We start from the raw sequence: 13,585 nt of genomic DNA, 5'->3' as shown, positions 1-13,585 counted from the left end.
GTTGGATTTGCTCCCAGAAATAAACCCATTCGTCAGCTGCCGAACGAGGTTTTAATTTTGCCCTTCCTGTGCCCCTCCTCCCTCAGATCGAAGTTTTCAGAGTGGCTGTGGAATGGATGGTAGCAGTCTATGTTCTTCATGATTTTGATTTGTTAGGAAAAATTGATTAGATATGCATTTGGAGGCTTTCAAGTTTTGAATGATTTTTGAGGTGTGGCTAGAATCCAAGTATAAAGCAGAAAAACAAAACAAACAAAAAACCAAAACAAAACAAAAAACTCCCCAAACCGTGGAACAGATAAGACTATGTAAGCAAAAACAAGAAAATAAACAGAACCCCTGGCATAAAGGGAGAAAAGAAAATTGCTCTTTTAATAGATACCCAGGTTTGTACTTTAGTTTTCAGTGTTTGGTAAGAGCAGACTTTCAGTATATCATTGTGATGCTTCAGAAGAAAGATAAGGTGAGCATAGTGGCCACCTGCATGGGAGCAACACTCTGGGTATCCCATGGGCATCTGCCCTCTGAGCAAAGACAGCTCTCTACTGAATTTCCACGAGTGTTTCACCTCTCTGGGGACTATCTCAATAGATAATGGTTTTCTCACCTGTTGCCAGGTATCAGTCCATATATTTGCCCAAAGCACCCAGAAGCTGTGCTTTTATTTACCTAACCCCATAGTCAAAGTGTCTGCTCAGCCTGACCCTAAGCCCTTACTCCTGAGATCTTTATTCCCATTCGAACACAGACTCAATTATCTCTTTTTTCCCCCCTCTTCCTCCTGTGCTGTACAGACCATAAAACCATGGGAAACGCAGAAAGCCAAAATGTAGACCACGAGTTTTATGGAGAAAAGCATGCCAGCCTGGGGCGGAAACACACATCACGCTCCCTGCGACTGTCACACAAGACACGGAGGACACGGCATGCTTCCTCCGGGAAGGCGATCCACAGGAACTCCGAAGTGAGCACCCGGTCCAGCAGCACCCCCAGCATCCCCCAGTCCCTGGCTGAAAATGGCTTGGAGCCCTTCTCCCAAGAAGGAGCCTTAGACGACTTTGGGGACCCCATCTGGGTGGATCGAGTAGATATGGGCTTGAGACCTGTATCTTACACGGATTCCTCTGTCACTCCCAGCGTAGACGGCAGCATGGTCCTCACAGCTGCCTCTGTGCAGAGCATGCCAGACTCGGAGGAGAGCCGGCTTTACGGGGATGACGCTACATTCTTGGCTGAGGGAGGCAGGAGGCAGCGTCCCTATACATCCAATGGGCCCACGTTCATGGAGACAGCGAGCTTTAAGAAGAAACGCTCCAAATCTGCAGACATCTGGCGGGAGGACAGCCTGGAATTCTCACTCTCAGATCTGAGCCAAGAACACTTAACAAGCAACGAAGAAATCTTGGGTTCCGCGGAAGAGAAGGATTGTGAGGAGGCTCGGGGGATGGAAGCAGAGGCAAGTCCCAGGCAGCTCAGCACCTGTCAGCGAGCCAACTCCCTGGGTGACTTGTACGCTCAGAAAAACTCTGGGGTGAAGGCAAACGGAGGTCCGAGGAACAGATTTTCAGGCTACTGTCGGAATTTGGTGTCTGATATTCCTGATCTCGCAAAGCGTAAGATGCCACCGGCTGCTGCTGAAGAGACTCCTCTGTACAGTAATTATAACACACTTCCCTGTAGGAAATCGCACTGTCTTTCCGAAGGTGCCACCAACCCACAAATGAGCCTTAGCAAGAGCATGCAAGGCAGAAGAGCAAAAACAGCCCAGGTAAAGCCTCAGAGATCTGTTTCCGTATTTTGGAAGTGGTGCATGGCTCTTAAAGTGCATGATTTTGCTCTTCCCAGTTCCTCATGTTAAAAATCGGGCTTTTCAGCGTTTGTCTGGCAGCTGCTGCAGCTGGTATGGCTTTGGCTGCGCCCCTCTTCCAGTTCTGTGGGTAAGGGGTGGGGATTAAGGGGTGTGTATGGAGTGAGGCGGGAGGATGTGCTAAGAATGCCAATAGCCCTGCTAAGTTCATACTGGGAAGCTGCCTCTCACCTCAGTCCCTCAACAGCACCTCCCTGATGGGACTGTCTCACTTGGTCCTCTCTGTGGGCATGCAGGCATGGTTGCGGCACTTGGAGCTCATCTCCACATTGCAGCAGGTGGGGTGAAGAAGAAGATGGTGGGACAGCTCCTTTGAAGGAGCCTTTTTGATTCAGCGGTCATTTGTTAGCGTCTCTCTGGTGTTGGCAGGCTTGCCGTCTTACCAGGAGCCATTTCAATTTCCTGTTCCTTGCGATGAGGCCAGCCCTGTCTCTGGAGGGAGGTCTAGCAGAAGGAATAACATGGGTGGATTCCCAGTTTCTAGTTTGTAGCCAATTTGTTTGACCTGGGGCAAACCCTGACTTTTAGAGTTCCCCCTGAAGAGTGGGCATAAAGGTGCTTAGCTGCTCGCTTGGCATTTGAATGCAGGGGAGAGTAGGGGTGTGAGCAGGTTTGCAGAAGACTCGGAAAGTGTGTAACCTGTGGGAGGAGGGCCCACTGACTCGGCTGGCAAGAATAGGTTGAGTGTGTATCAGACAGCCCTGCATGCTTTGGTCCTTTCCTGATGCTGCTGTTCCATGTGGCAGATTTTGGAGAGTTTTGGATTCTGACCAGGTTGAGAAGTGATGAGTGGATTGCGCTCCTGATCCAAAAGTGGATCTCTGATCCACTTGCTTTGAAAGACATTGAGTATCATGGTGACCTGCGAAGGCTTCTGCACTCTGGCCTGCCCAGTAGGGGGCAGTGCTGCACTCTCTGGCCTGGCCCTGGTTTAGGTCAAATGGGCACCGGCAGAGTGACTTTTAAGGCGGGCCAGTGGTGGAGGGCCTGGTGTGAGGCTGGGTTTCTTCCTGAAGATGGATATTGCTGATGCTGCCAAAGCCATTTTCCTAAGGCTTCACCTCTCCCTACCTGGTTGACTTGGGGCAAGTTAGTAGTTGTTTTAAAGCCTTGATTTCTTCACCTGCCCAAGGGGAGGTAATGGGACTGGGGACTCGAGCTCAGTGGCAACACACTTGCTTGTCTGTAAGAGGCTCTGGGTTAGACCCTCAGCTCTGTGGATGCGCACACACCAAGTAGGGTAATAATAGGACAGTTTGAGACGATGGAGTGAAAGCACCCATGAGTCATGAAGCCTGATACTTAGACAGCAGCCAAGGGCATGTAGGGGGTGGGGAGGTGAGGTAGGGGTATGGGTGGGGTGGTGGTGGGGGATTAGTTCGCTGGTGGTACTGTGTGGGTTGAAGACTTGGGGCAGTTGGGCGTTTGTGCCCAGACCTTGAGTTGACGAAGAGTCAGAATGTGTCATCTGAGAAGGTGAGCAGGGACTGTACCTCTAGAGGGACTGCCTGAATTCTAACCTCTCTTTTTCTGAGTTGAGATGACCACACAATTGAGATTATGGCAGAAATGATGGGTTCTCATCCTACCTGATGGTCCCACTAACTAACCTGCGAGGCTCACTCCTGAATGGTCGGTTTGACAGGTCATAGACTGGTGACCTATTAAAGGGACACATGGAAAGCACTGAAAGGCTGCCCTGAAATTGTCTGCCAACCAAATTGGCATCACAGGACTGATTCAGAGAGATACTCTGCTGGCCTTGGCAAAGGGTATATTGACCTAGACCACACCTCTGCCTGGAGTGAGTCAACCTTGCTCTCTGTAAGGTTGCAGAGGGCTACCCAGCTATAGTCTGGATTTCTGTCTCCATGCTTGTTAAACCAGAGATAGCCAGACCTCAGCTTGGCCCCACAAGCTTCAGGCCTTTAAATCCCAACCACCCATGGAACAGGGGCAAAGCGAACCACCCACGGAACGGGCGATGCTCCTGTCTAGTTCACCTCCACTGAGGGTCCCCCGGGAGACCGCAATATGAAATCTCCATCCGTTGGCTTGCTGACTTCCCAAGTTAATATACAGAAGTGAGATCATCTAAGTGTGGTGTCTCATAAAGCCACTGTTAATGTAATGCAAAGTGCTATGGACTAGGAATCCTAAGAAGGCCATTTGCATGCTGGCTTGTCTGTTTATCCACTGGATGTCCTTGGGTAAGTCACTTCCTCCGGGGAGAGTGACACCCTCCTCCAGCAGGGCTGTGTTAGGTGAGCCAAAAGGAGTACCGTGCTTGGAAGCCTTATGTGGAGCCTAGAAAAATGAACGGAAGTATTATTTTGGTATTGACTTTATATGTTGAGTAAGGATCTTTAATGACTTGAAACAAACCCCAGAATTATGCACAACACTATCCATCCACCCACATTTTCCTAGTCTAAGTTTGAGCCCACTGTGTTCCAAACAGTGTATTTTAAGAGATAGTGGGTGTGGAAGCTTCCTTGAAAAGAATGCTTCTTTTCCTTTTCAAAGTTTTTGACCCAAGGGACCTGTGTAGCAAGCCTGAATCATAGATCTCAGTCTCCTGGTTGGCCCTGGTGAGGTAGCTCTGTCAACCCTTTCACTCCCACCGGAAAAAGTCCCTGGCAGACATTTGGCCCAAGAGCGCGCAACCTTTCAGCCCAGAGAAAATACACTGGATCCAAAATAATATGGCCAATTTCATTTGATTTGAAAATGATCAAAAAAAGAGGCTTTGGCCATCCTTGCTGTTTTTACGTGCTCAGTGGTTGGATTTGTTACTGAAATAGGCAAGCTGTGGAGTTCACATGTAAGCTTTGAAAGTATCACGTACGACGAGCCATGGTATCTGGCACCCAATTATTTGTTTAATTCACATGTCTGGGCACTTGTGTTTTGTACATGTATACATGCTGTATGTAGTTTGTACTGAGAACATGGAGCAGAGTTTAGTTACTGGTTTCAGTAACTGTTACAGAGTAGGTGGCTCCTTGAATTTCATTGATGGCTTGCTGGATTTTGGGCTGAACTTGGCTCTTCGGGTCCTAGTTCTTTGGAAACAGATTGAGGAGAGGGTAGCCCAGGGACATGGAGAGTCAAAGGTGTCAGCAAGTCTGGGCTTGGAGTTTTTGCTTCCTGCCTTTTGGTTGTTTAAACTCATGAATCTGGGTTCTTTTCAAAGGACACTCCCAGGGAGATTAAGCATTCCAGGAGGAGAGGAATGGACAACTTAGAACGTTGGCTATTGAAAGTAAGAGATGCCCAGTAAATAGTGGCTTTAGTTAGGAAGGTAAAGCGTGGCTTCGTGCTCTGGAGTCCCATCTTGGGCAGCTCTGAGGCTTTCAAAGTATGAGTAGGAGAGAGGGGACGCTGCCGTTGGTGATCTGGTCAGGCTCAGCAAGTCTGCGGAGTGCCTGAGGGATTATGGGGGACAATTACATTCAAATTACCACATGCTGGAACAGTAGTTGAGAACTCTACATCCATCTCTATAGGCAGCAGGAAGAGGGAATACCTCTTGGGCTTGGCAAGGGCTTTTGAAACCTCAAAGCCCAACCCAATGACACACCACCTCTAACAAAGGCCACACCTCCTAGTCCTTTTTCAGATAGTGCCACTCCTTGGTGACCAATCATTCAAATCTGTGAGCCTATGGGGGCCATTCTCATTCAAACGACCACAGAGGGAGACCTGAAGAGCTTAGGTGTAAGATCTCAAAATTCCGGTCTTCAAGCTGAAGAGATGGCTCAGGGGTTAGGAGCACTGGCTGCTCTTCCAGAGGATCTGGGTTCAATTCCCAGGACCTAGGCACTCACAACTGTCTGTAACTCCAGTTCCAGGAGATCTGACACCTTCACACCAATGCATGTAAAATAAAGTAAAAAAAACAAAAAAACCAAAAAATTCTGGTCGTCGAACTCCATGGTGTTTACACTTTCTTCCAGAGCATTCCCTTCCACAGCCTTAGACTGTAAGGTTAAAATCCTCAATTCTGTCCAAGGAAAAAGGGCCTTGTTGGCTAAAAATGAAATTAGTACTGCTGGTTCTCATTAGATGACTAGGAATATTTGAGAAGCTATCCCTGATGTTTCCTTTGATCAACAAATAGCAGTTGATAGTTTTACTAGGATGAGGAGCCTGGGTTTTATTGTTTGTTTTTCCAAGACAGGGTTTCTCTGTTTAACAGTTCTGGCTGTCCTGGAACTCACTTTGTAGACCAAGTCGGCCTTGAACTCACAGAGATCCACCTGCCTTTGCTTCCTGAGTGCTGGGGTTAAAGGCCTGCACCACCATGCCTGGGTTGAATGGTCTAGATCAGAAGGTATCTTAAGTTCCTAGAAAAAATTATTTTGATTTTAAAATTTTTGTTTGGTTTGACCCCTTAACCTCACACGACTCATAAATGAGTGTATTGCCTGCGTTAGAAACTGGCCCCATAGCTAAACAACCCTTTACCTTTGTCCTGGACATGTTGAGAACCAGCTAAAAACCTTGGACCTTGTTCTGACATAAACCTATGGACCACACCTTTTTTGATATTATCTCTGGGAATCGTGGGTCCCCTAAAGTCCATTTAGAGATGTCTGGTAAGGAGTTACTTTGTTAAGTGCTGGAGAGATGGCCCCACAGTTAAGAGCACTGGCCGCTCTTGGAGAGAAACTGGGTTCAGGTCCCAGCACCCCCCACCTGCTCACAACCACCTGTCACTCTGCTTTCAGGGAACCTGATGCCCCCTTCTGGCCTCAGTAGGCTCCTGCGTACATGTGGTATACATACATACCCCCAGGTCTGCATAAAGGAGGACGTTTTAAAAAGTAGCAAAGAAAGGAGTACTTTTTTAAAAAAGTAGTAAATAAAGGAGTGCTTTAAAAAAGATTTCTTACACGAAACAAAATATTTTCGTATAGGATCTATTTTTTTTAGAGCTCCTCTTTGTCTTTCCTTCTTCTACCTTGTGTTTTGTTTGTGTTTGATTTTTGGGGACTTCCATCTTTGTCTCAATGTTTTTGGCATGTACATTCTGAAGTGAGATATTTGTTTTGAGAAAGCCCATCCATTTCCAGCAAGGAAGTCTGACTCCTTTGCCAAGATCTTTTTGGAGGCAGTGAGTGGTGGGAGGGTAGTTGGGAGACTGGCTAACAGCCACGCTTCTCGGGCCACTCTGTGCACTTCAGAAGTATTCTAGACATTGAGGAGCTTCTGTTTGTATGGGGTATGTCTTCAAATAGTCACCACCTTAGTAATTGAAATAGAAACGTAAGAAGTGCTCATTAATTCATTTTAAATTAGGAATAGTCCAATTGCACATCCATGTAAGTATCTTTGCATTTGCATTTTATTATCTAAAATTAAACATAGTTGTGTGGATATGAGGTTTTGTTCTGTGTTTGTATGAGTCTCTGGCTTCTGGGTCACTGTATCAGTCTCTAGTCTGTTCCTCATCCCTTACAGTGTGCTGCTCAGCTGTCCTGTGTAGGATTTGACCTCTGCACAGGGAGCTGGGAAAGAAGGTGCCGCAGGGATCCCCCGCAGGCTGGTATCTTAGGGATCTCAGGTCCATTCCTGGATTGCTGCTCATTTAAAGTAAAAGAGACAGGGGAAGTTTAAGCGTGTGGAAAAAAAAAAAAATCACAGTTTTTATTGTAGTGTGCCAATAGAGAAAAGTGAGCCCCTCACTTCACATTGTGGCAGAACAGTGTGGGCGTGATGATTGGACAGCCTAACTGCGTGAGAGGGCTAGAACCAGGACTGTAGCATCCTGTGAAGTGAGGCCCTGCTGGATGTGGCCGTGAAGGCAGCCCACTCTAAAGGTCTGACAGCGTCTTCAGAACCCAGTGAGGAACTCAAGAACATGACCTGCTTTTCATCTGTCAGCTGGGCCCAGTTAATGTTGGAACACCCAAAGACAGGAGCTCTGGGTCCATAAGGTAACCCAGCTTCCCTCTGAGTTTATGTGTGTGCTTTGAAAAATTAAATAAAAATTTTAAATGAATTGTGGTTGTACCCACAGAAGACGGTACAGAGCTGCTTGAAGTTGTAAATGTAAGCTTTACGGCAAAGACTCATTCATCATCTCAACTTTAGGAGAGCCTTGGTGAGCTTGGCAATGACTAAACCTTTACATCAAAGTAGAATGTTTCTCCACAAGAAACATTCTCCTTGTCTTGAGATAGTGGTGGGAAATGAGCAGCCGTTAGTTTATTCAGTAATGATGTTTGAAGTGCCTACCCCATGCCAGGCGCTATTCTTGGCTCTTGGGATGTGTCTACGAGAAAAACTCCAGAGCTCGTAGTGAGTTGCAGTGAAACGGGGGTGTATGTGGCACAGACGGGGTAGTGCAATAGTAAGTGGTGTGCTATAGTAGAAGCGACTGGGGTGACGAGGTGTTGGGGAGTGTTACAGGCCTTGAGAGAGGTCAGACTTGGGGTTGGAAGGAGAGGAGAGAACTGGCTGCTGAGCGTAAGGTGGGAGGCCACTTCACATGTCTGAGGAATGGCAAGGATCCCCGTGTGGCTGTGGTTAGGGCTGGCGAGGGGAAGTGGACATGGTGCAGAGGGATCGGCATGGTGACTGCTGGCGAGGGGAAGTGGACATGGTGCAGAGGGGTCGGCATGGCGACTGCTGGAGGAAAAGAGAGAGGAAAGGCTGTAGAAAACATGGAACACGGATATTCCTGCAAGAAAGAGCTGTTGGAACCATGCCCTCGAAGGAGTGTCTCAGTTTACCCAAAGCCAAGGGCTGATGCTGGACATGTGTGCAGGGTCGTGAGTGACAGGCTCTGGAACCCACCCTAATGTGTTGGGAAAGTTGATCAGGCAATAGGGTGTGGCCCTGGGTTAGTGGAAGGAAGCTTGCCATGGTAACAGAGGTAGTGAGGGAAGAAAACAGACCCGAGGTGGTCCAGGAAGTAGAGGAAGGGGTGGCTCCGAGGCGGAAGTACATCCATAGAGGAGCAGATGAAGGGCTGGGGATGACTCATGCCACGTAGACTAGAGCACTCAAGCATCAGCAGTCACCTGAAGAAATGTTTCCAACATTTGCTACCTGTATGTACTATGTATTGGATTCCCTTTATAGTAACTGAGAATTTCCGTTCCAGCCAGGTGCTGGTGGCATGCACCTTTAACCCCAGCACTCAGGAGGCAGAGGCAGGTAGAGCTCTGTAAATTTGCCTGGTCTACAGAGTGAGTTCCAGGACAGCCAGAGCTATAAAGAGAAACCCTGTCTTGAACCACCACCACCCCCTCAAAAGAAAAAAAGAATTTCAGTTCCAGTTGTATTGAGAGAAGTCGTGAGTCACTCCCACTGGGAATAATTAGAGGACAAAGGGCTATTGGAAGCCATGGAGCTACTGCCTTGAGAGAGGATGGATGAAAAGGGGAGAGAGAGCTGGTCTCCTATTTCTAGCTAGTTAGTAATGATAATTATCAGCAGTGCCCCATAACTGGTAATTCAGTGTAGATGACGTCATCATTTTCTTATTTGCTGTGCTGTTTCCAGAGTGTGAAGATGATTTAAATGCCTAATTAGCATTTAGCTCCCACCTATCTGCCTGCTTGTTTTTCTCATGAGATCTTGTTTATACCAGATTCCTCAGAGGCACGCTCCCTTCCACCTTGGTACAGGACGCTTGGAGCCGGTGTGCCTTTTATTCCATGTAAGGAAGGCCTCACATTTGTGTGCCGGTACAGGGTGCCCGGCATGTTTGAGGCACTATTGCAGGGTTAACACCATCACTTAGCATATCATGAAGTGTTTTATTAAGTAGATATGGGCATAGTAGCTGGAGGCATGGCTGTGTGGTGGAGGGCTTGCTCGCCTGCCCATTGTATATATGAGGAAATGGAGGCCTACATTAGTGTGGTCTTTTCCTGGAATTAGCATTTCTATGCTGGGATTACGAAAGGAGAGTATACTGTATGTCCAGGAACAAAGGGTGTGTGTGTGTGTGTGTGTGTGTGTGTGTGTGTGTGTGTGTGTGTGTGTGTGTTGCATGTGAGAGGGGAGGGGAACATAGGGGAACAGTTCCATTTCAAAGGCTTCCACAAGTCAATGCTCTTTTCCCTCTACTGAACAGTGAATTCTCTTATGCTGTGTATACAGCTTTCTCTGGACAGGTATATTTGGACTAAGCTAGATCCATCAGGGAAATTAACCTGACCAAGAAAAACAGTTTCTAATTGCATTCCACTTCCAGCTACAAGTGGCCAATTGATTTTGCTGGTCTCTGAGTTGTTACAGGGCCCTTGCACTTTGTGGCTAATTAGCTTTTCAAAATTGGTTCTGCACCCGAGCGCAGGGAGCTGTTCCCTTGGATCCTTTGCAAGTCCTCTGGGCAAAGACCCAGAGCCTTGCTACAAGGCGTCATCAGTCCATATTTTCTTCATGTTGGTGATTCTGGTTTTTAACGGAGTAGAAATAGGCTCTGGTTTTGCCTCTTGAAATTCCAGTACAGGAACTCATTTACAGCTTAAGGGGCCCCAGACTGGCCCTTGCCTGGCCGCTTGCACTATGCTCTGAGCTACAGCTGGATTTCTGCGCATCCAGTAGGGAAGCACAGGCACCCTTTTTGGAAAGTTGCCAGTGGAATGGGAGCTAGCTGGTTGTGGGGATTTGTCTTGAGAGAGTGAGATTTAAGGATACCCCTGTCCTTTGGATGTTGCTCATAACTGGAAATCTCTTCCGTGCAGCATTTCTAGTAGGGACTGTGACTTTGAGCTGATTTGCAGAAGTCTCCGCCAGATAGTATGCTCTCCAGGGAGTTATTTTCATCTGGCTAGGATCTTCCCACTTCCTTTGATCTCCTCTGCTACACTCTTCTTTTCTGGTGCTGGGGATCACAGGGCCTCACAAGGGCTGGGCAGCCCTCCATCACTGAGCCATGCCCCGAGATCGCCAATGAATTTTTCATGCGTGCGCATATGGTATGTGTGTATGTGTATAGACACGTTTTCACATGTATGGATGCAAGTGTGAGTGGGTGCACATATGTGGGTGTGTGTATGTTCTTGCGTGTGTGTGCATGTGTATGTGTGTGTGTCAGACTGGAATTGCTAGTGAGTGCTCCTCCCACTTGGCATTGATTAACGGAGGTTTGTTGGTATCCAAGGCTGATCCTTGCATGGCAGGCGCTTTATTTCACCTCCGACCCATCTCCCTGGCCCTCCTCTGACTTTTAAAATTAAAATTTAGTATCTGGCTAAATTGGCTGGCAGAGAGCAAATGCTGAGGTGTTGAGTTAGGTAAGAAGGAACCTTGATGGTATACAAAGACTGCGTGGCGTCCAGGCAATTCCTTCCTGGGGTCAGTCTTCTAGCTGCTGGGAAGAGTCTGGAGGTTGCTAGGTACTTCTCCATGTGGGGAGGATCAGGTTTCTCAGTTGTGAGATTGCCTAGAGACCGAGAAAGGCAGGAAGAGCCCTTCCAAAAGATGACCACAAGAAAGTTTTGTGTCACAGTGAGGCAAAGAGAGAAGAGTATTGTGCAATGTCTCTGGCTTTATTGACCCATCATCCACAGTGCTAGGGCATGGGCTTCAGGGGATCTGGGACAGCCCAAGCATCTTGACTAAATAGGGGTTGGAGCAGGGCAGCTGACACCCATTTCCCAATGGGTTAGGTCACAGAGAGGGGAATGTGTACTACTTGAGCCCAATTACCTACGTCTGGGATGAGGTGGTGTGTCTTAGGCAGATCCAAGGATGACACTCCCCAGCGGTTACATTGAGCCATGTGTTCTGAAAGCCTGTGAGCTGAGCTGGGGCCTACAAGCTTCCTTCCTACCTGGAGCAATCTCATCTCTGCTCAGTCTGGTGACCATCGCAGAGCTGAACACACGCAACCTGGGCCGCTGCAAGTGTCCAGCTTCAGTGGGCATGAGCAGATGTTCAGGTGTGACACAGAGGTGAGTGTCCACAGAGTCCTTCCTTACCTTAACACTTGGCTTAGGTGGAAGCAAGGAGGTCTGTGAAGGAGGGGATGGTTTGTAGGCTTGTTGTCAACCGTAAAAGATGGGCGTTGAGAGCTGTCTGGCCAGCCAGCTCTCACCCTGTGTCCCAATATCAGCTCTTCTGATTCCTTCCACTGTTGGCTTCTAGCTATTTGCTGTGCAAGTTAAAACAAACAGACCAGCAATCCCTTAGCTTTTTCCAGAGAAAACTGGAGATACAGTCAACAAAGTGGGGAAGGACGGAGTTGAATAATGCCGGCAAAACTCTGGTCACAAGCTGTCCCACAGCTGAGCTGCAGGGTTGCCCTGCTCCGCAGTGGGAAAGGTTCTCAGCAGCGTGAGTTCAAACCTCCCATCTGCCACTAACCAGAATTAGGACTTTCCGAGTCCTAGTGTTCCTATCTGTTAGTGAAGGAAATGGTTCTGCAAGGTTCCTTCCTGCTCAAGGACTCTGGGAATTCTGAGATGTGTGGCGTCATCTCTTTTCTTCTTTGGACTGAAGTCGCTGCCTGTGTGCCTATAGCTAGTTCTCAGGGTGCCTATAGCTAGTTCTCAGGGTGCCTATAGCTAGTTCTCAGGGTGCCTATAGCTAGTTCTCAGGGTGGTTATAGCTAGTTCCTTCATACATTCTGTGGTCGTTTGAGTGAAGTCTTCTCCCCCATAGTCTCAGACATTTGAGTACTTTGTCCCCAGTTGGGGGTGCGGTCTTGTTGGAGGAGGTGGGTCACTTCGAGTTTTGAGTGTTCAAGACCATCTCTGGTTCATTCTCTTGGCTTCTTTCTTGTGGTTTAAGCTGTGAACCTCAGCGTCTGTCGCTGCAGCCATGTCTGCTACTTGCTGCCACCTTTCCTGAACTTGAGGGAATCTTATCTCTCTGGAAACGTGGGTCCAAATCAACCCCTTCTTCTGTACGTGGCCTTGGTTATGTATCACAGCAACAGAAAAAAAAGCAACGAATATACAGACCCAGCCTTCTTCAGAGGACTTATAGACCCATGGAAATCAAATTGAAGAAATTCACAGAGTTCTTGTCCTCCACGGCTTTTGGTTATCCAAGATTGTCAGCTTTCCTTATTGTCTTAACATCCACAGGGACACATATGGTAAATGTCCCTGCCAGAGAGACGTGTGGGTTGACAATGCTGCTTTTTGTTTATGTAGTGGATCTTTTACTAAGGGAATCTGGGTTCTTTGTGACCCTCCATGGCTGTTGTTAGGCTCAAGAACAGAAAACAAAGTGATAGGCCAGCAGGCACAGGGTCTGTTGGTCTGCTTTCCACTGCCATAATGAAATGCCCCAAGCTGCTTAATTTGTAAAGAAAAGACATGGATTTTTAGCTTAGTCTGGGAGGTCCAAGAACTTGGCTCCAGCATCCGCTGGCTTTGTTGAGGTCTTTTTGGCACAGAGCGTCACAGTGGGAGTCAGTCTGAGAGGGAGTGATTGCATGGTCAGATGGGGAGTCATAGAGACTGAGGGGACCAGGACTTCTCTAGCAGTTCACTCTCGCAGGAATTGATTTGGAAGACCAGCATTGATGATTCCCAAGGGCAAGCGCCCTCCCCCCCCCTTACACACAATGACCTAAATACCTCCCATGAGGCCCCACCCCCACTTTTCCTTCCATTTCTTATTCAGTTTCCTTCCTGTGTGTGAATTCCAGCTCTTAAGGGTTCTGCCTCCCCCCAGCTCTGCTGTACCGGGGACCAAGCTTCCAGCTCTCAGACCCTTGGAGAACAGCTGCCTCTGTGATGGCTT

At 47.9% G+C, this 13,585-nt stretch overlaps 1 protein-coding gene across 9 annotated transcripts in view; it reads left to right on the top strand.

Annotated features, from left to right (window-relative positions):
- Tiam1 (TIAM Rac1 associated GEF 1) overlaps window positions 1-13,585 on the top strand; it is a 374,882-nt gene that overhangs the window by 250,967 nt on the left and 110,330 nt on the right. For all 9 annotated transcript variants that reach the window (XM_036203278.1, XM_036203274.1, XM_036203273.1 and 6 more), the window contains one exon: window positions 795-1,768. In XM_036203278.1, coding sequence (XP_036059171.1) covers window positions 806-1,768 — 963 coding nt within the window. In that variant the 5' untranslated portion in view covers window positions 795-805. The remainder of the gene's footprint in view (window positions 1-794; window positions 1,769-13,585) is intronic.

Source organism: Onychomys torridus, chromosome 12 (assembly GCF_903995425.1).
Source record: "Onychomys torridus chromosome 12, mOncTor1.1, whole genome shotgun sequence".
In the NCBI taxonomy this organism is placed as follows: domain Eukaryota; kingdom Metazoa; phylum Chordata; class Mammalia; order Rodentia; family Cricetidae; genus Onychomys; species Onychomys torridus.
The sequence above is the reverse complement of the archived record's forward strand: the minus strand, read 5'-3'. Positions and strand labels throughout refer to the sequence as shown.